Genomic DNA, 20,695 nt, shown 5'->3' on the forward strand with positions numbered 1-20,695 from the left:
TTCTATATTCACATATTGGATGGCCATTATTTGCTTTGCTGATTTTTTCATTATCTTCATAAAAGTGATTGATTATGAAAACTTAGATGAATGCTTCTTGAATTTAGAAATTTTAGTCTTAGGATAAATCTTCCATCACACAATATTTAGACTTTGCTTTCTGCAAGTTGTTTATTTTCCTTAATTTTTGTGCCAATGAATTATGAATACAGTCTATTTAGAAGTTACTTCCTAGACTGAGCGATGTCTATTATTTCCCCATGACAGGTTCTCTAGCAGTTTCAGACCGATTTTATGAAGGAAATAACACAAGCACAGCACTTCAAATCTTCCCAGAATATATATAGAAAGTGCTTTGAAAGAATCCGTTTTTTATATATAGAAGTTTCAAGTCTTGTGTATTTGTTTCCATCGTCAAATGATAACTTCAAAAAACTGGCCGAGATCTTTTTTGGAGAAATGAGTTGATGGTCAATTGTCAAGAGATTTTGTCAGCATAATTTATATGAACATGTGCTAAGACCAAATGCAATACATTTTTCTTGGGGCTGCAGCACTTACTATATATAGTTGGCATGTCAAAAGCCATGAGCTGTTTAGTGTACATTGAAAATAATTGCAGGCAAAAAGTAATTTTATGCAAAGTCAACATATTTTCTGTGAAGTAGTTGCCCATATTGTCCAGTAATGCAAGGTCTTATATTTGTTAAATTGTTACAAAACCTGTTCATATATTGCAGATTATGTATCTTATTGTATTGCTTATATGAATGGACAAATCTACTAGAATTGGCTTGCCAAGGACAAGCTCAAATTCAGCTTGGATGAGGTCAAGTTTACATGTGCTTGTCAATGTGTAGATTTAAAAAACAGAAAGAGAAAGGTTGTGTACAGTATGTTAATTCACCATGGTACATGTTTGAATATGTTTATTGAGCATTTATATGTACCACATGCTTCTGGTACATAAATACAGTTGATCCTTTGTATCATGAAACAATACCAGAATCTCTTACTTTCATCTTGTAATTAATATCAAGGTGAGTCGCTTTTTCTTGCACAGACATGATATGTGTGTATACAATTTTCAAGTAGGTTTTGACAAATTCAGAATATTTATGTATTATCACTTGTTTTAATCGTAAAATTTTGTTGTATATGGGATTCACTGACTGCCTCATGCCAACTTAGCAACGGACAGTAGAAAGGAATGCAAAATAAAAATCAAAGACTATTAAGGTGGAGCTTGTTGTTACAGGAATATAATCTTGACATCAGGCACATCAGGGGGAAAGACGATTTAATAGCAGACGCACTTACCCTGTGTATAACAGTGTATTATTTCATGTACACAGTGTACATAAGTACTCGTTTCTATAAACTAACAAACTGAAGATGATCACGTGACCCTTGTTTACGTTTTAGAAAGATCATATATCCCATGTTTTGGAGAATTAATCTCAGTAGAAGCTGAGCTGTTAAACTATTAGTTGTATGTTGTGCTGTTTGGAGTTATTTCAGATAACTTGGTTTGGAGTTATTTCAAATTACTTGGATTCAAAAGGATTAGTCTGTTATTTTTCTGGAAAAAATGTATGCTCATATAATATTGTGGAACAATAAGTTTTTTTTATCAAAATTTATTCAGCTATCAGAAACCAGAGAGATAATTTTTATTTCTACAAGGAACTGTAGACTTCAACACTACAGATTGCAGCATACGTCATCATCTTCCATCTTGGATTCTTTGTTGGTATTCAAACATGAAAACAGTGGAACCTTTTGTTATTAGAACTACTAAAATTTTATTCTCAGATTATTTTTGGATATGATTCTATAAAATCATAAGTTCATTTATTTATTTTTTACAGAATTATTGCAGGGAAATAAATTATTGTATTTTTCAAAGCTTGTTGTCACTCTTTCTTGTGTTACTGTTTATTCGAGCCTAAGCACATGACATAAGAAATGTAGAAGATGTCATTAAAACATTGCAAACTTGGATAATGCTTAGGGCAATGAAACAAGCTCTCTACTTAAGCAGTCAAGATGGCAATACAGGACCTCCCATTGTATCATGGCATAAACTCAATTTATTGAAATATACCAGAATTTCACTGGAATGCATCCACTGGTGTGGAAGATGAGCAAATTTCAAAAAGTTGAATGCAAAAATTTAACTTTGTTCACCCTGATGCAAGGAACTCTGGAAATAACAGCACACAATGTAGACATTTAGACAATTATCCCAATGTTTTACTTAAATGCAGTCATTGACATACAAGACATAACATTCACAAACTTTAACACAAAACTTAATGTTGATGCCGTCGCCACCTGAAATGTGACTTTTGCATCTTAAAATACTTATGCAGGTGTGACAAAATGGCTATGTCATAACCTGTAAATGTGTTGTTTCAACTCAACTTTTCCCAGTAAATTCTATCTCTATTTTGTCAAAATAATGTAAAATGTACTAGATCTTAAAGATGTACTAACTATTAATTTAGCTAAACACAGTTGTGTATTTACCTACATCTAATACATAATTTATTCCTTCCCCATACAGCACCTTTTTAACCATCTTGCTATCAAATTTTTAGCAGTAACAAAACATGGTCTCTTTTTAACAGTGGAGTATTGAAATGATATCCGATATTCTCGAGTAGGAACAAGATTTTCAGATTTGCTGCTGTTGTGACCATTGAATAAAAGAACAGCACAATTTTCATTAAAGATCATCTAGATTTCATAAGTATTCTGGAGAAAATCCTATGCCAACAACTTCACGTTTAGAATGATTAGTGGTGAAATATTTTCAATGTGATTGCCACTCATGTCAAATCAGCACCGTTTCATTTAAGACCAACTAGACATCAGTCTTTTTGTGGAAACACCTTTTTTGAGAAGATAACTATCAATGAGTGGCAGTTAATAAACATTTCCAGACAACCACCATGGTGGCCATATTCGAGGCAAGACCAGCATAATTGGTGTGGGACCAACTACACATCATTCGACATCTAGCACACAACCCGATGACTATATGACTCAACATTTAGGAGTAGCAATAACAAGATTTTTAAGACTGCCTCAATGTTGAATGTTATGTCAGTCCCATTTTCATTTAGGGCCAATTAGATATTTTAAAATGTTCTTTTGTCAGAACCCCATATTGATATAATCATCCACCAAGGTAGAGTAGCAATAACCTTTTCAAGAAGGTTATGATGGTGACCATATTTTGAGGTCAGTTCCGTTTTCATTAAGGACAGACTAGGCACCACGACAAGTCTTCTGACGCACCTGTAGGTTGATAGGATTTTCTGTTTAGGAGTAGCAATGACGTTAATTTCAAAATGGCTATGATATTACACACAAGGTCGTAATGATACCCTTTTCATTTAGGACAAGCCAGACAATAGACTTTTGTTTGGGGAAATATAATAACACAATTTTAAAAATGCACAGCACCCATGTTTTGGATTGGTTAAGTACTATTTTCATTTATGGTCAGCTGGATATCATAAAACATCTTTTTCTGAAAATCCCATGTTGACATGACCATACATTCAGAAGCAGCAATAGATGACCACTTCATCTTGGGATGAATGTGTTTGTGTAGTTTCATGCTAATCCACCACCCTTCAGCAGTCTCAGAACCTCAGCAACAACTTGTACCAACAGATGACAGACCATCCCGTAAGACCAGTAAACCTATAAATGAGGATGCCGTCAACATTTTACACCAGAGACCCAACAGATTTTGTGCATGTTTGTGATGTATTGTTGGCTGCAATTGTGCAACATTTTTGCAGAGATGCATATTGGCAAGGACAACACCATGTAGCCAAAAGTAAATTCAAAGTGCAGGCCATTCATATCCCTTGGCTGCATTTATAAAAATTGATTTTAATCCGTTTGTAATCTAAAAAGACCAAACATTTTTTGCCACCACTCATCAGCAACCCCTCCAACCCTATTGTTCCATGCAACTAAGTGAAAATAGCAATGTGTTCACATGAATTCCTGCAATACTTACTACACTTAACCAAAGCCAACAAAGCAAATGTCGAAGTACTAACCATCAACCAATTTTTAAGAGTTATGCTCAGCAAGACACAACCACAATGCCAACAATAATGCATGGGTAAGTTGTTTACATGTAGAACTTAATGGAAGTCAGTGCTACACCAAACAGATCACTCAAATTATGTCACACATTTACAAGTTGGGCAAAGTTGGTGATACAGAATTGGTATACAATGCAGAAAACATTTTTCGAGTCAGTAGCATCAACTTTGTACTAAAAGATCAACATATATTTATCCTGCTTCAAATACAAGCCATCTGTAAAGTTTGGTCATGGTATTGTATAAAATGTGTCTTCCTTTCTGTCTCTGTGGCTGAAATTTGACCTAGGCTTAAAATCGATACATTTCTCTCTTGCCACAAGTGCATACTATACTTCTTAGAAAGTTTGGTAATGGTGTATGGCAGTTGTTGTGGGGTTTCACTTAACTTTTAACACTATATCATGCAAAGGAAATGGGAGTGAATTTTACAGGGGCAGCCCACCCCAGCTGAACTAAGTGGGTATCAATAGATGGAGAACGCGAGTTATTGTGCAAACACAATTTTTCTTTGTTCAGTGACCTTGATCTATGATCCCATAAACAGGTTTCTTCCTACCCCAATGGAAGTATAATCTACAACTGTACATGGGGAAAGATTTGAGCTTTTGTGCAGAAACCAGTTTTCTTCTATCATTCAGTTACTCTAGATTTGGAAAATTTCTTGCAAATTTTTTTATTTTTAAAAAAAAACAAGTCAATAGTAACATCAATATCTTTCCCATCAATATTAAACATCCTACATCTGGGCATTAGAATAATGTAGTCACTGAAGACATTTTCATTTTACTCTGTACACTACACTATTTACAAAGTCCAAAATATTTTAGAGTGAATTTTTCAGTTCCTGTAGCTTGTCATCAAGCTATTTTTCAAGAGCTCCAAGTTCAGCGATTTTGTCCTTTTCAATTTGCCTCAAATTATTTTGATGTTGTGATAAAGGAAATTTTCCTATGGATCTTTGCTTTCAATGCAGTCATCAGCAGCAGCTGTCATTGTCTCAATGTCTTTTTCAGTACTTTCCTTTCTTCATCACTCATCCCCATAAACCAAAAAAGTAAAGATATTTTTTTTAATTATTGTTTATTTAAAAACAGCATATGGATATTTTAAACTATTTCATATTAGATATTTTAATATTTCTCCCAGCTTAGCTGTATTATATAATTTTAGATTGTGTTCATTGCATTTGTCGTCTGTACCATTTCCACTCAATCCCAAAACAGAACCAGATTGAATTTCATAATTAATACTACATAGTTTCTATTTTAAAACTTGAATCTCTGTGTTAACATCCGTACCTTTTTCACCATAAATGATATAATGCTGAAGGCTTGTTTTGCCTGTATTTAGCCCCTACAGGAGCTTGGGGTTTTTTTCCATCTGCATGTGACCATGGAGCACACTCTCTCATTGTACACTAATCAATATCCATCTAGCATAATTTGCACTTAGTCAAGATCTCCGAGAAAGATCTTGTAATTCGAACTTTATATTTTTCTTCATCTAGCCACCAAAGTTGGAATCAGCAGCCAGCCATGTCAAAGCAAATGATTCAAATTTAAAACACTGCTACATCCGGGCTTCATACAATCGGAAGTTCAAAATGTATGACTTCGCAGTGTCCAGTTGTGGAAAAATTTCTGTTCCAGCACAAACTTAGCAAGAGATTGTTTTTTCTTCCATTTTCTTTTTATTTAATTCTGTAAAACGAAAACTATTAAATCCTTTTGGTTTCAAGAAAATCAAGGCTTTTCAAGGTACCCAGAAAATATTTTGAATTTTTAAGGTGTTTTCAAGGCCCTGTAACTAGGTATCATAATACTGGTGAAAACCCCCATGTTGATATACCCATCCATTGGGGAGTAGGACATGTAACAATATTTTCAAGATAACCACTGTGGTGGCCATATTGAGGGGCATTCTCATTTAGGACCAACTAGACACAGGGTTAGAAGTTAAATTCATATTTTAAATTTGGGGTTTTTTTTTTAAAAAACACATACCAGTCCAAGACACACACCAGGTACAAGTTTATCTCCATGGTGAGCGTAACATTTATTAAAATTTGATAAAGTATGCTTTGATTTTGTAAATACAATGAAAATATGGATAAGGTGAAAATTAAGAACTTAAAAACAAATACATGTAAGTGGTAAGAAATGTGTGGTGCATGCCAAATGAAAAACCAGGTATAAAAAAGTGGGTGGTGGTGGCTTTTTTTATAGGTTTCTTTCCGTTTTTTAGGCCTGGGGTGTGTGTGTTCAAATGGTGAAAATGAGAACAGGTTTTTGAGGACTACTTCCAACCCTGTAGACAATATAAAAATTATTCTGCTAAATCCCCACGTCAAAATGACTTTACATTTATGAGAAGTAGTGAAAACAAGATTTTCATGATGGCCATATACTGAATATCAGATCAGCTCCATTCTAAGTGGGTCAACAAAACATCAAAAAGTTGTCTTTTCCCAAAACCCCATGCCAATATAAGCATTCAGGAGAAGTAGATTTTCAATTTGGTCACTGTAGCCGACACATTAACCATCATAGACACCATTTAGGACTTACTAGCCCTCATAAGAAGTCTTCTAGTGAGATCAACAGGTCAATGTAAATTTCCATTCAGGAGAGTAATGACAAGATTTTTAAGATGGCTTCTGTGGGTGCCATATTGAACTTCACATTGGTACTATTTTCATTTAGGACTGACTGAACAAAATAAGCCGTCTCCATAAAATAAACCATCAATATGGCTTTCCATTTAGGAGCAGTAGTGATTTTCAAGACGGCTTCTGTAGCAGCCATATTGGGCAATATAGGCACCATTTTCATGGAAAACCAAGCAGACATCACAAGTCTTTCAGTCAAAACCTCACGCTGATACAACTAATCAGATTGGCACACTTTCCATTGAAGACCAACTGGACATCACAAGTCTTATATTTAAAACCACATCTTAAGATGTATTGATGTGTATTGTAGTGCTGTACTGTATCTCAATACATGTGGCTATGTAGTGCCAACAAAAGATTCTTGTCCGAAAAAGTATCACAATTAGGAAGATAAAGACTTCCAGATAAATGTACCACTAATTACAAGGTAAAAATAAAATGTAACGGTATATAAATTCCATAAAATGCATATACCTAAAATCCTTAAAAAAGGATAAAATTTTTGTTGATAAACACTATTCCCCTAAAACTTGTCAATTTTCTCATGTTTAATGTCCAATTTCTTCAATTAGTTCACATCAAAATACTTCATCTCAATGGGTGGAAATCACCCTTCAACAGGTATGCACAAGTTCAGTATGTGCATCCGATACATGATCAGCGCACTACCACCTCGTCTCCCCAGTTGGTTCTCTTTGAGGGACACCATTCACCCAATAATGGGTTTGATGCTCTCAAGTTTGTGGAATTTTTATTACACGTTTTGCCAAGTATGACCAGTGTGCTGATTCATACAGTATTTCAAGTATTTGGAATCTTCTGCTTGAAACCAGGTGATCACATGCTATTATTATTTTCTGTTAAATCAAGTTGTAATTTTTTAAAAATCAAGATGGCTGCCATGGCATTTAGGACCAGCTAACCCGAGTACTTTAGTGTAAACCCCATGTTGATGTGACCATCCATTAAGGACAAGTGTAATGGCAGCCATATTGGACATTAGATAGCACCATTTCATTCAAGACGAACTAGACACCACAAGTCTGTTAGTAAAATCCCAAGTTGATATATCCATTCAGGAGGTGTTGCAACCAGATTTTCAAGAAAGCCACTATGGCAACCATAATGTGCGAGCCTCACCAATCAAGACCAACTAGACCATGCGATAAATGTATAAAGCTGCAATCATTCAAGAAGTTTAAGAGAAGCACATAAGATTTTCATTTAGGACCAACATCATAAAAAGTCTTTTAGTAAAAACCTAATGTTGTTATGACGATCCATTCTGGAGTACTGACAACATGGTTTTCAGGATGGCTGCAATGCTGGTTACACTGAAGGTCAAATCAGTAGCAGTTTCATTTAGGACCAAACAAACATTACAAGTCTTTTAATGAAAACCCCCATGTTAATATGAACATCCATTAAAGAGGAGTTGCGATAACAAGATTTTAAAGATGACTACTGACAGTAATATTGGATGTCAGAGTCGAACACTTTTCAATTAGAGCAACTATACATCATGCCATAAATGTGGATATTTTTCATTGCTATCCTCCAGATAGTTTAGGGAAACAGTGATAAAAACCTTGTGTTAATGGGTGTATGGATGGATGGATAATGGCTGACAGACCATCCCATAAGCTCCTCTGTTCTATGACCAGAAGAACTAGAAGACGTGCAATGCCACATCACCCTGATATCTGGCCACAAAGATAACAAAAAAGTATTCGACTTTCTGGGCTTTTTTTTCTTTAATCATGGTTAGAAATTACATCACTTCTTCTTCTGGGACTCATCCTGAGCCTTTTCCTTGGCTTTCTTCTCTCGAAAGCCCTGCAGCCTGGCATCAGCACGAGCAACACGAAGAGCAGTGAAAGCACTAAATTTCTTCTCTTCATCTGTGATCTTTCTGGCCTTCTCAGTCTTCAACACCCTCCTGATTGGCATAACAGGCCCAGTAAGCTGTGTGGCCATCTTGCGTTCCTCCTCCTAAATAGGGACAGATAACAGTAATCAGTTATAAACCAACATATCTTTTGTCAAGCACTATTTAAAGACAGCTGTAGATTGTTAAAGATGGGATTGTTGGAAATAAATAAATAAAAGGGCTATACAGTTTAAATATGTGAGTGGACGATTGGGTTTTTGGAATAGGGATAGTTGATGCGTTATATAGCGGCTATACAATTTAAATCCAAAGTTCTGTGCATGCATGTGGCTGTTGAGGGTTTGGGATGGAGATAGACAATGTGTTATAAACTGTAGTGGCTAAACAATTTAATCTAAAGCAATGTGTATGAATGTTGGGGTGTTTGGAACAGGTATAGATGACGTGCTAGAAAACTGAAGTTAACAATTACATAGAAGCATACACTGAAGACAGCATAACAAATAAAAGTGTAATGATTCACATAAGCATATATTGGTCCAATTCTGTAATTTCTGATTAATCAAAATGCAACTTGAATGCAACTCATAAAATAATGTACATTGCAATACATATAAAATTATATATAGACAGAAATAATCCCACTCCATCCAAAGACATGGCACCATAGAGAAATTATGGTACAGTAACTTTGACCTTGAAATTAATGACCACCTTCCCTGATCTAAGTGCAAACCTAATAGATAGTTCAAGTCCATGTCTAAGTGTGTGTTGTTGTTCTAGATTTAACGCCATTTTTCAGCACAAGACAGGCTATATGTGGCGGCCAGTATAACTGGTGGAGGAAGAACCCTTGAAAACCCAGGGAAGAACCACTGACCCATGAGAAGCTAATGCCAGGCTTTCCCACGTACCCACGCTAGCCAAGCCCTGGACTCGAACCCACGCAGACAGAGGCGAGATAGCAGTGATTCAGAACAGTGAGCGCTTTAGACCACTCAGCCACTCGGGGGCCCGTGTGTGTGTGATTTGTATTTTAACGTAGCTTTAACAATTTTTCAGTCATATCTCTACGATGTCTGCAGTGTGGCAGTTTATATATAGTGAAGTCCATGTCTGTAACGCAGAACTAAAATTACTGTGCAGAAACCATTTCCTTCTTTCAGTGACTTTATTCTCCAAACATATACACTTTTCATTTCACCAAATGCAAGCTATCAAAAAAGTTTAGTCTAGCTGTGTAGCGAAAGACTCACCTACCAGTACCGAGTGGTCTAAAGCGCTCACCGTTACGAATCACTGCCATCTCACCTCTGTCTGCGTCAGTTCGAGTCTCAGGCTCGGCTAACGTGGGTACATGAGAAAGCCTGCCAGTAGCTTCTCGTGGGTCGGTGGTTCTTCCCGGGGTTTTCCAGGGTTCTTCCTCCACCAATTATACTGGCTGCCATGTATAGCCTATGTTGTGCTGAAAAATGGTGTTAAACCCTACAACAACAACAACAACAACCTACCAGTAACCCACTAAGTAACAGAGGGACGGAACCAAGTCCAATATATTGCTTTTTGGTAGGTGAATAGAAAATGTTGAATATTTTAAGCACAAAAGAAAGATACTAGAGAAAAAATACTTAATTTACAATACCACAATCATGAACTGTTAAATGAAGGCAAAACTCAGAGATTGCTGGTTGAGAACTTTCTCCCCACAAGAGTTACCAACACGGTTCTTCCTCCACCATTAATACTGGCCGCCATGTATAGCCTATCGTGTGCTGAAAAATGGCATTAAACCCTACAACAACAACAAAGTTACCAACACCTGTGACTGGGATAACCAATATGAACATGGGACAAAGACTACAAAACTGAATAATGCAACAAGTTACACAAGATATGTGAAATGTGCTACCAGCATTACCATTCTGAACAAGAAAAATCTAAAACAAGCACAGAACTACTAAAATTTGTGTTTGAAAAAGAACTGCATTAACAACTGCCTTTGCCAATCAAACAACCATATTTGGTGATTCATAAACATTTCAGTCAGAAGAACAACAAACCAGAAAAGTAAGCTTCAAATAGCATCTAAACACATATTTGACATATAAACCAATGACTGGACGTCTTACAAATTTTGGCATGCTATTCTCCTATTACTGTATAACAGAAGATGCAACAATAAATCGAGCAAGATAACAAACTACTATGTGATTTCTGGTACAATAGCTTGGCAAGAAAACAGCATCATTGATTGTAGAAATTCAAATATGCCATGAACATCTTCCACAGTTAGTAGATCTAATTCTGCACCTGTGGAGGGGGGGGGGATGTAGATTTTGCTATCACACTCCCATGTTTTCTAGCAAGTGTTCACTGACAGTGTGAAGTGACCAAAAATTATTTATATTTTTTTAGTGTACGGAAAAACTATCAGTAGCTGACAATTGAGGCAGTGCTGGACATAAATGTGCAATAGTAGCGACAACCGTTTTTTCCATGCATATGATTTACCATGTAATGAATTTACAAGAACATCTGTTAGAGATGGTGTTTCATGTCAAAAATAAGTGTTGAATAAAACTAGGGAATAAAAGGGTGTCTGAGAAAAACTGAACAAGCACTTTGGCATAAAAGATTTTCAACATGCGTGTTGTGGTGACTATACTGGATTTCCAAGCAGCATCATTTTCATTTAGGACCAACCAGACAATGAGATGAATGTGGGTCTCATTTCCTGGCAATCCACAAATTAGTTATGAGAAATGATAACATGTGTAACAAACGGACTGACCAAGGATAAACAACACTGAGCACCCCATACACTTGTCTGGTCTATGACCAGTAGAGCTAAAATTCCATCACTGACACAGTGCCAGACCTGCCAGATGATGCTGTGATCGAAATGTACACGGCATCATCCTCCTCCTTTAGAAACAAGGTGGACCTGCCAGATGATGCTGTGATCGCAATGTACACGGCATCATCCTCCTCCTTTAGAAACAAGGTGGGCCTGCCAGATGATGCTGTGATCGCAATGTACACGGCATCATCCTCCTCCTTTAGAAACAAGGTGTGCCTGCCAGATGATGCTGTGATCGCAATGTACACGGCATCATCCTCCTCATTTAGAAACAAGGTGGGCCTGCCAGATGATGCTGTGATCGCAATGTACACGGCATCATCCTCCTCCTTTAGAAACAAGGTGGGCCTGCCATTTCACCATTTTCACGACCAACTAGACCTCATGCAGGAGGAAAAATAACATTTTCAGGACGGCTGCAATGGAAGCCATGTTGTATGTCCCATCGGCACGATTTTCATAAAGGACAAATTATTACGGGGTGAATGTGCGTCTCATGGTACCATCACATAAGCTCTTCTAGTCTATGATCAGTGGAGCTAAAAATTGCAATATAGGATGCAGCATTTCAAGGCATCCATTTGGTTGATCAATGAAGTGACAATAAAATGAGCTACTGGCTCGCAGATGAGCCTGAACCATTGTTGAGATCATTAAAAAATACTTTGAAATATATATATATATATATATATCTCTCTCTCTCTATATATATATATAAAAAATACATATGCACATGGTTAAAGCAATGTAGAACTAAATCAATGAAAAGACGTCGAGTTTAGTCTTGTTATGGGTTTAACACCATTTTTCAGCACATTACAGGTTAGCAATAACAGACAAAGGACCATCCCACGATCTCATGGTAAATAACCAGTACAGCTTAAACAACTGGGTACCGCTGCACCTTCTATAAACTAAAAATATGATCCTGCAACATGGAAATATTCAGGATCTCGTCAGTGAAAACCTCAGACTACACCACGATTTGGAAAACAAAGTTATTCCTTTCCTGCTCCAGTTTTAATTGGCACATGGCATTTCCAATATCTACACTTACCGAAGCATCCCCCTTTCCTGGTTTGCTGAGCTTCTTAGGGAAGATGATCAGTTTAGACCTAAACTCCTTCAGCCGCTGAACATTCTGCTGCATCGAGTCAACAGACTGATTATAGCGACGGTAGTCTACAGCAATGCCGATTGTCCTAGCATGCCTTTTGCTTACACCAGCAGCCTTAAAATAAAAGAAATTTATTTTAAATCATAAATTTTGGCAAAACTGCCCTAAAAACAAATGGTGATTCTTGAGATCATGATGGCATACAAAATGAAGGCTGTGCCTTTTTTTGGCATTTCTGACAGAAAGATATGGGCTCTAACAAGGCACAGGAGTTTATGACCTTTAAAAAAATTGGATGGTTACTTTTTCAATTAACATTTGCTAAAGGCAAAACAATTCACAGAACACAGCCACAAACATCAAGGTCTTCTCTACAGCTGAAAATTGGGCTTGGGAAGGCATACGAACTGAGGTGGTTATGTTTTATCTTTCTTTAAAACAATAACATTTTTTTAATCACCAGTAAACCAATTACACCAAGATGGGGTACAGACTTGACAAATTCTTGAAGCCACTAATGAAACAGTCTAAGTAGCCCTCTGCAAATTCACACATACCTGACCAGAATGGAGAAAAAATCCTAACAAAATGTGTGCATGTGTATGTGTGCACACACACAAACACAAGTCTTCAAAATAAGCACCAGTCCACAAGAGGTTTTTCCACTCAGGCCAACAAAATTTCAGAGTTCACAGGCAGGCCTGCCAACCTTAACACAACCATCTCTACCACTTTTCTGTAAGGTGTAACAAAATATCTTTTTCTATCAAGCTGGAAGACATTTAAAATGATACAATGATGGTAAACACTATATGTTCGGCTGAAAAGTTTGTCAAGTACACATAGACCTTATTTCCCTCTAGTATGGTTGTACAACTGCAGTTTGAAACCCAATGGAGCTCAAAGGCTTGTTGATCTCTCAACTTGATGCAATTCTTGGAATTTTTATTTGACTTCACATGACAATCATATATTCCACTATGAGAAATACTTGAATCGACAAGATTCCAATAAATGTAATTGTTGCATTCCCTGCTTTTCTTCACAAGATTCGGAATATTCCTTCTGATCCCTCTGGACTGATTACTAACACTTTTTAAGAGGCTTATTTACCCTTTCATTTTCAACATGAAATACCTGCTGGTCATAATTTCTAGAAAATTTTATAATCAACACTTTGAGACATTCTGCCTGAAAAAGTATGTGTAGTTTAAAGCATCTGATACCCTGGTGAAAATGTTCTGGATCGGTGACCAAAATCACTAAATCTAACATGTTGTTATTGTGGGGTTTAACAACATTTTTCAGCAGATGCTAGGCTATGCATGGCGGCCAGAATAAATGGTGGATGAAGAACCCAGGAAAACACCGGGAAGAACCATCAACCCACGAGAAGCTACTGGCAAGCTTTCTCACATACCCACATTGGCCGAATCCTGGACTTGAACCCACTAAATCTAGTATAACATGCTGATCTAGATCAAACACTGACAAGCTAATTTTCCAGAGTTTACCGTAACAATCATATTTCCATAGTTGTTTTTATTATAAGTTCGTATTTTGAGGGTCATTTTCATAAGACTATAAGACTTGCGGCAGGGCCCTGAGCCCCGGTCTAAAGTGATCTCCGTTACGGACCACTGCCTCTGTCTGCGTGTGTTCGAGTCTTGGATTCGGCCAAGGTGGGAATGTGAAAAAATTTGCCACCCAGTCACATTATCCTTAAACCTGGGAAATGAGTCCTAACACTAACCTCTTCTCTTAATGCTGAGTGCCAAGTGAGGCAGTTGCTAGCACCAGTTTTATAAGCCTCTGATATCACTCATCCATGAATCCACAACCTCCTGCATCTAAGGTGAACTCTAACCACTGTGGCCACCAACATCCTGAGGGGGCCAGACCTGGCAAAACCACCTAGCCCACAACAGATGAATCTCAATCTCGGCAAGCTAAATGATTCTATGAACAAATCAGGTGCTGGCACTCCTTCTGACCGAAATGGTTGAAAAAAATTCAAATGGATGAGGTATGATGGGGGAAAAACATGTAATTTTCTTCATGTAAAACAATGAACAATTGACGAACCTTTGCCATTTGTCAAAGGAACTGACAACTTTAAAATTGGTGGCATCAAAACTCACCAGGCTTCTTAAATGCATGCAAAGTGCATTTCTCTTTTAAAATCAGCATTCAAACCAAATGTTTATTGAAGTTAAAGCAAGCAGAACATGACTAACTGGTTATAAAATTTAGAACTGCACATTCCCTAGCAACATGTCATCTGATCTTTAACCTCTGTAGAACATGTCATTTAGACATAGCAAATGGCCTGGAACGTTGTTGTTGTGGAGTTTAATGCCATTTTTCAGCACATGATAGGCTATACGTGGCGGCCAGTATTAATGGTGGAGGAATAACCCAGGAAAGAACCACCAACCCAGAAGAAACTACTGGCAAGCTTTCTCACATACACACATTGGCTGAATGCGAGACTCAAACCGGCACAGAGGTGAGATGGCAGTGATCCGTAACAGAGAGAGCTTTCGACCACTCAGCCACTCGGGGCCCCGGCCAGGAAAGTAATTCAAACTACTTGAAAGGTACCTCTAGCAACATTTTCCCAGCTCCAATAATATGATATACTTCAAAACTTGAAGATCATTGTCATTATCGTAATCATCAGCCAGTATTTGACAAATGAAGTCATCCAAAGCTTAACCATGTCGAGAGTAAGCCGTTTTAGTTTTCTAAGTAGCCCACATTTTAACAAGCACTTGCAAAACCTCAGTGCAAGGTTCAAACTATGACAAAATGCTTGTTTTAGGGTCCAATGTGTCAATTAAATTGTTTAACGAAAACTGATGTCAATCCAAGTTTCCACATCTGCATATAGTTTGCCTACCTGAAAGAACAACCAATGTGGCGACAACGGATGATGACCTCAACCTGTGACAATAACTTTTAAACTTTCAACTATTATGCAAGATGTGCATTACTGCTCTCCAACAGCATGGATCTGTACAAATTTTAGCATGTTAGCAGGACCTCGGCACAAAAATAATGTATGGTTTTAACGTAGCTTTAAAATAATTTCAGTCATATCGCTACGATGTCTGCAGTGTGACAGTTTATAGTGATGTCTAGCACTGGGGCATCAAGCCGCATAATGTAGTCCATCAGCATTAACATATTTGGTGCTTTAAAATTTAGGGGTTTGCAGGGATGTTTGCTATCTTTGGCCTCAAGGTCACTGTTATCTGCTGATGTCAAGAATTTTCAAAATCATAGTCAAAGCTCCGAGGAATTTCTAGTCAAAGGAAAAATGCAGAATTTGGCAAGGATTTAGTTGCTGGGTTTAATGACATTTTTTCAGTATATGATAGGCTATACATCATGGCCAAAAATCCAAGGAAGAAAGTACTGAACCACAGAAGTTACTGTCAAGCATTTTCACATATCCACATTGGCCAAACCAGGGAATCAAACCCCAGCAAAGGCAAGACGGCAGTGATTAATAAAGGCTAGAACTATAGCCAACCTGGCCACCTGAAGCCAGAGACAATTTAGTAATAAAGTGCTACTCAATAATGGGTCACAATATCATTTTTCTGGGAAAAAATTGGCAACTGCTTGGGAAATTCCAGCACCTAATAGTTCTAAAAATTTCTTTACTCTGAAAATTAGGCCCATTTACATTTATAGTAGACACACCCCAAATTGCATTACTAGAGCAGTTGCCTATATCTCTGCTCTAATACCCTTGCCTATAACAAGTTTACTCCAATACCTTCAGTTCCGCTAGAGTGAATCCTCTTCCTGCTCGAACCTTTGTGTTGTACTTGAATGTTGGACATCGTATAATTGGGCGGAGAAGACCCTTCACTGGGCGTGGTGCAATTGCTCTCGCTTTCTTTATTCTATTTTTGCGGCGCCTCTCTTTACGAGCCGGCTGATTAAACCAGGTCCTCACCTTTATCTGCCAGTCTTTGTGAAAGTGCCCATTGGGTATGACATTATTTCTTTTGGGAGCCATAGTGCTGAAATTTAGACAAGTGTCAGTGTGAACACAATGTGAGGATCCTATTATATACAGGCAGAACTACAATTATCATGTTGACTGGGTTTGAAGAGCTCTAAGGGGCCGATGTCTTCTTTCCAGTCATACTTTAATTTGAAAAGAGAGAAAATAATTTGCTGCCAATAATAATAGAACTTAAACCTCTTAGGCTAAAAAAAACAAGCATTTTTTCTATTGCATAGTTTTTAAAATTAGGGTATGTAGGTATTTTTTTAATTAAAAACAATATATATTATAATTAGTTTTTATTCAGTATTAAGCGCTTCAAGTACCGAGTTAAACTGGCTCAATTAAATGCAGAAATCAATTTCTGGATATTTTTTCACATTCTAACTATATATATATATATATATATATATATATATATATATATATATATATATATATATATATATAATGTACTAAGCACTGCAAGGACTGAGCTAAACCAGCTAGATTCGCAAATTATTTTTGGAATTTGGTTTTCTTTACCCTGGGGGAAAAAAGTTTTAGGGTCTGCAACAATAAACATGGATGATTGGCTGAACAGAAGCATTTATTTTGTTGTGTGGCCATATACCAGTCGAACAAAATGCTATAATACAAGGTGAAATGAGCTACAAGTTTATTGGGGTGGTGGTTTGGGAGGGGCATATCTGCGGTTGAATAAAGCCTCCATTTCCAATGGCAGATTAGTATATATTATGCAAATTCAGAAGTTTCAAAAGCTTATCTAAAAAAAAAAAAAAAAATCTTTAAAACAGCACAATATATTCAGAATATTTTGATGGGCTTCATTTTAAAGATTTTAGCATCACTGCCTAAACAGTAAGGCAGGCTAAGTGGCCTCGTGAACTATACAAACATTATGTTAACATCAGGTTCTATGTTGTTCAACAATGTGAAAGCAAAGCACTGATTATCATTCACTTATTTTCTGTGTCAGAAACAGATTTGACATGCTTAAGGTTTCTTCCAAAAGAAAAAAAAAAGGTTCTAGACTGCAGCATAGCTGTATTTTAGAGAGAAGGCTTTTAACAGTGGCTGAATGGTCATGGTGAAGAATGAAACCAATCTGGGGAGATTCAGACTTAGCAAAGTAGCAAAGGACAACAAGCAATTATGAGAATGAGACAGGTAATGATGCAGGGCTGCTTTTATCATTGCAATAATTAACAAAAGGAAATTAATAGTAAGCCCATCCACAAAATCTCTCAGCGTAATCCTCGACTCTTTCAATTTCAAGTGTCAAGGTATTTTGTGTTGACTGATTTTCATATTTCACTGTGTTAATTTATAAGCAAGAATTACTTTCTTATGATTCTGATTTCACATTTCTCTGGACTGAATTCCATTAACTACACCATCGAATTTGTTCAAGTTTGCAATGCTGTTTATGAGTGCATTTACCTTCTTCTGACCTATTTATAGTCATAATCTTTTAGCCAGACTTTACTTACTCTGATGTCTTTTCTCTAATAAATTCAAATTCTCACCAAAATAATTGACCCGTTTTCAAGTTTTCTTAGCCTACATTTAAGTTGATGGGGGGGGGGGTGTGATTAGGATTTATAACGTAGCTTTAACAATTTTACAGTCATATTGCTATGATGTCTGCAGTGTGGCAGTTTATAGTGATGTCTAGCACTGAGGCATCATGCTGCAGACATGTAGTATGATGTCCCACCGAGTCACATTATTCTGACACCAGGCCAACCAGTCCTAACACTAACCTCTTAATGCTGAGCATCAAGCAACGCAGCTGTTAGTACCATTTTTGTCAGTCTTTAGTACGACTCGGCCGGAGTTCAAACCCAGGACCTCCAGCTTCCAAGGTGGACACTCTAACGACTAGGCCACCAGAGCAGTTTTCAGTTGATTGGAAAGCGATGAAAGCCGAGAATGCCAAAATTGGGTTAATTTGAAATATTTTCTTTAATAAAGCGAATAAAAATATATTATGCCTACTGGAACTGTAAAGCAAAGTTTCTTTTCGTTCAAGAACCATATTCTCATTCTGCCAGGATCAAGACAGCACAGTAAGTATATTAATTACACATAAATTAGTGGAAGAGTGTCAATATATGCTGCAAAATGTGAGATATTCCTGAAACTTTGACTTCTGTTTCCGATGTCAACAATAAGGTAAGATCCGAACAAACTCTAGTGCGCAGTTGAGTGCTAAATACAAGCAGACGATATAAAAGAAATGGACAATTTTATTGTGCCATTGTAAAATTAGATTAGTAGCGCAGATACTGCTGATTATCTAAATGTTGTTGTTGTTGTGGGGTTTAACGCCATTTTTCAGCAAGATAGGCTATACATGGCGGCCAGTATTAATGGTGGAGGAAGAACCCGGAAAACCCCGGAAAGAACCACCGACCCACAAGAAGCTACTGGCAGGCTTTCTCACATGCCCACATTGGCTGAATCTTAGACTCGAACCGCCGCAGACAGAGGTGAGATGGCAGTGATCCGTAACGAAGAGCGCTTTAGACCACTCGGCCACTCGGGGCCCCTTATCTAAATGTAAAATTGTGTTCAATATACGCTCGAGTTTGTTCAGAACTTACCTTTCGGTCAATGGTGATATCCAAGACTGTTTGAATGCAAAATTGCACTGAGTTGGGTTGTTGTCCAAACGTCAAGATCGGCTAACAATTATTGCATTTTCTCCATTATATTACAAACTGAACGAAGTGTGTCGAGCTTTTTTGAAAATGGAACTATTCTTGATTACGACTGACCCAAGTTGGAAATTAGCAGACGCAATTAGGATAAACAAGCAGTGTTGGAACTACCGAGGGGTGCGGACCGGTGTCTTCCCTTGTTATATTATTACAGGTTAGAAGCCCCCATCCCTAGATTTTCTTTGTAACGAGCCCGTATGTGTAGAACTAGGCTACCCCATGCCGACACCAAATGGTATCGGCGGATTCCAACTTTCCGACAGGGAATGGACTCTGACCCTACACTCCAACATAAATATCCAAATATCAAAAACGGGGTGACAAGGGTCAGAGGAAACTGGACTAATGTGGTAGTTATTATCAACGATACGAGCCCAGTATTGTGGATAAAGCAGGTAAAACATCACACTGATTACAGTGGGTTCCTTCGACAACTATGTGCTGACACTTGCTACACATAAATAATAAAATCCAGTTTACTGGCTGCATGTTGCAAGACTTAAGGGTTATATAAAAACAACAACAAAATAACAGTAAGCTCTGATGATAGACCACATTAGAGAAGTCCGTGATAAAACAAAAAAGCTGAATTTTACTTTTCAAAATATTAAACTATGCCTGGTCACATGAATAACAACAAAATAATGAAGGTATCTGGATTAGCCCATGTTATTTTTCGTTTGGATGAATGCGATAGTTGTGGATTTTAATCGACAACATTCAGTTTTCATACCTACTCCCTTATGTTAACCGGAAAAAGGAAGTTGCTGAGGACAAGACTGGTTGTAACCGAATATATATTGATTTGGAACCAGTCCACACAACAACGATTTGAACGTTTCTCGGCCCTTTCCGTCACATCTTGAAATAACCTCGAAGTAGTTGTAGAAATACACATCAATTTCATGTATTCGGTTATTTTGGCGAAGTGACGTCATGTATTACAGGACCCAGAACACAATGAATTTTACTATATATTCTCTACATTTGTTTCTGAGTACTGAACTCAACACTGTGTGACAATCAATACAAATCGTACTTTAATCTAATATACCTTCAAACATGCCTTCACGGTGAAGTTCATGTCATAGGTTTTTGCGGACAATATTATTTTTTGTTTTTGTTTTTTGAGAGGCTGCACTGTAAACAATCCAATGTGCAATGGAACACAGAGTTCACTTCCGGGTCATCACCTAGACCTTATTACTCACTGTACACTGTCGCCGAAACACACACAGACAACCACACCATAAGCTCGTATTCTAAAGAA

General features: G+C 37.2%; 1 protein-coding gene across 2 annotated transcripts; it reads right to left on the bottom strand.

Annotated features, from left to right (window-relative positions):
• Positions 1-8,536: 8,536 nt before the first annotated feature.
• LOC149780307 (large ribosomal subunit protein eL13-like) lies at positions 8,537-20,272 on the bottom strand. 2 transcript variants are annotated; one of them, XM_089937144.1, is made up of 4 exons: positions 20,159-20,272; positions 16,463-16,712; positions 12,616-12,789; positions 8,537-8,799 (listed from the first exon to the last, which is right to left on the bottom strand). In XM_089937144.1, exons 2-4 carry the CDS (start codon positions 16,706-16,708, stop codon positions 8,584-8,586), a joined length of 636 nt encoding a protein of 211 aa, XP_089793270.1. In that variant the 5' UTR covers positions 16,709-16,712; positions 20,159-20,272; the 3' UTR covers positions 8,537-8,583. The 2 variants fall into 2 exon arrangements, with proteins under 2 accessions (XP_089793270.1, XP_089793271.1); XM_089937145.1 differs by lacking the exon at positions 20,159-20,272 and adding an exon at positions 20,022-20,092.
• Between the last annotated feature and the right edge of the window lie 423 nt (positions 20,273-20,695).

The sequence above is a fragment of the Sinohyriopsis cumingii genome, chromosome 16 (genome assembly GCF_028554795.1).
Source record: "Sinohyriopsis cumingii isolate HCF-2022 chromosome 16, ASM2855479v2, whole genome shotgun sequence".
Taxonomy (NCBI): Eukaryota; Metazoa; Mollusca; class Bivalvia; order Unionida; family Unionidae; genus Sinohyriopsis; species Sinohyriopsis cumingii.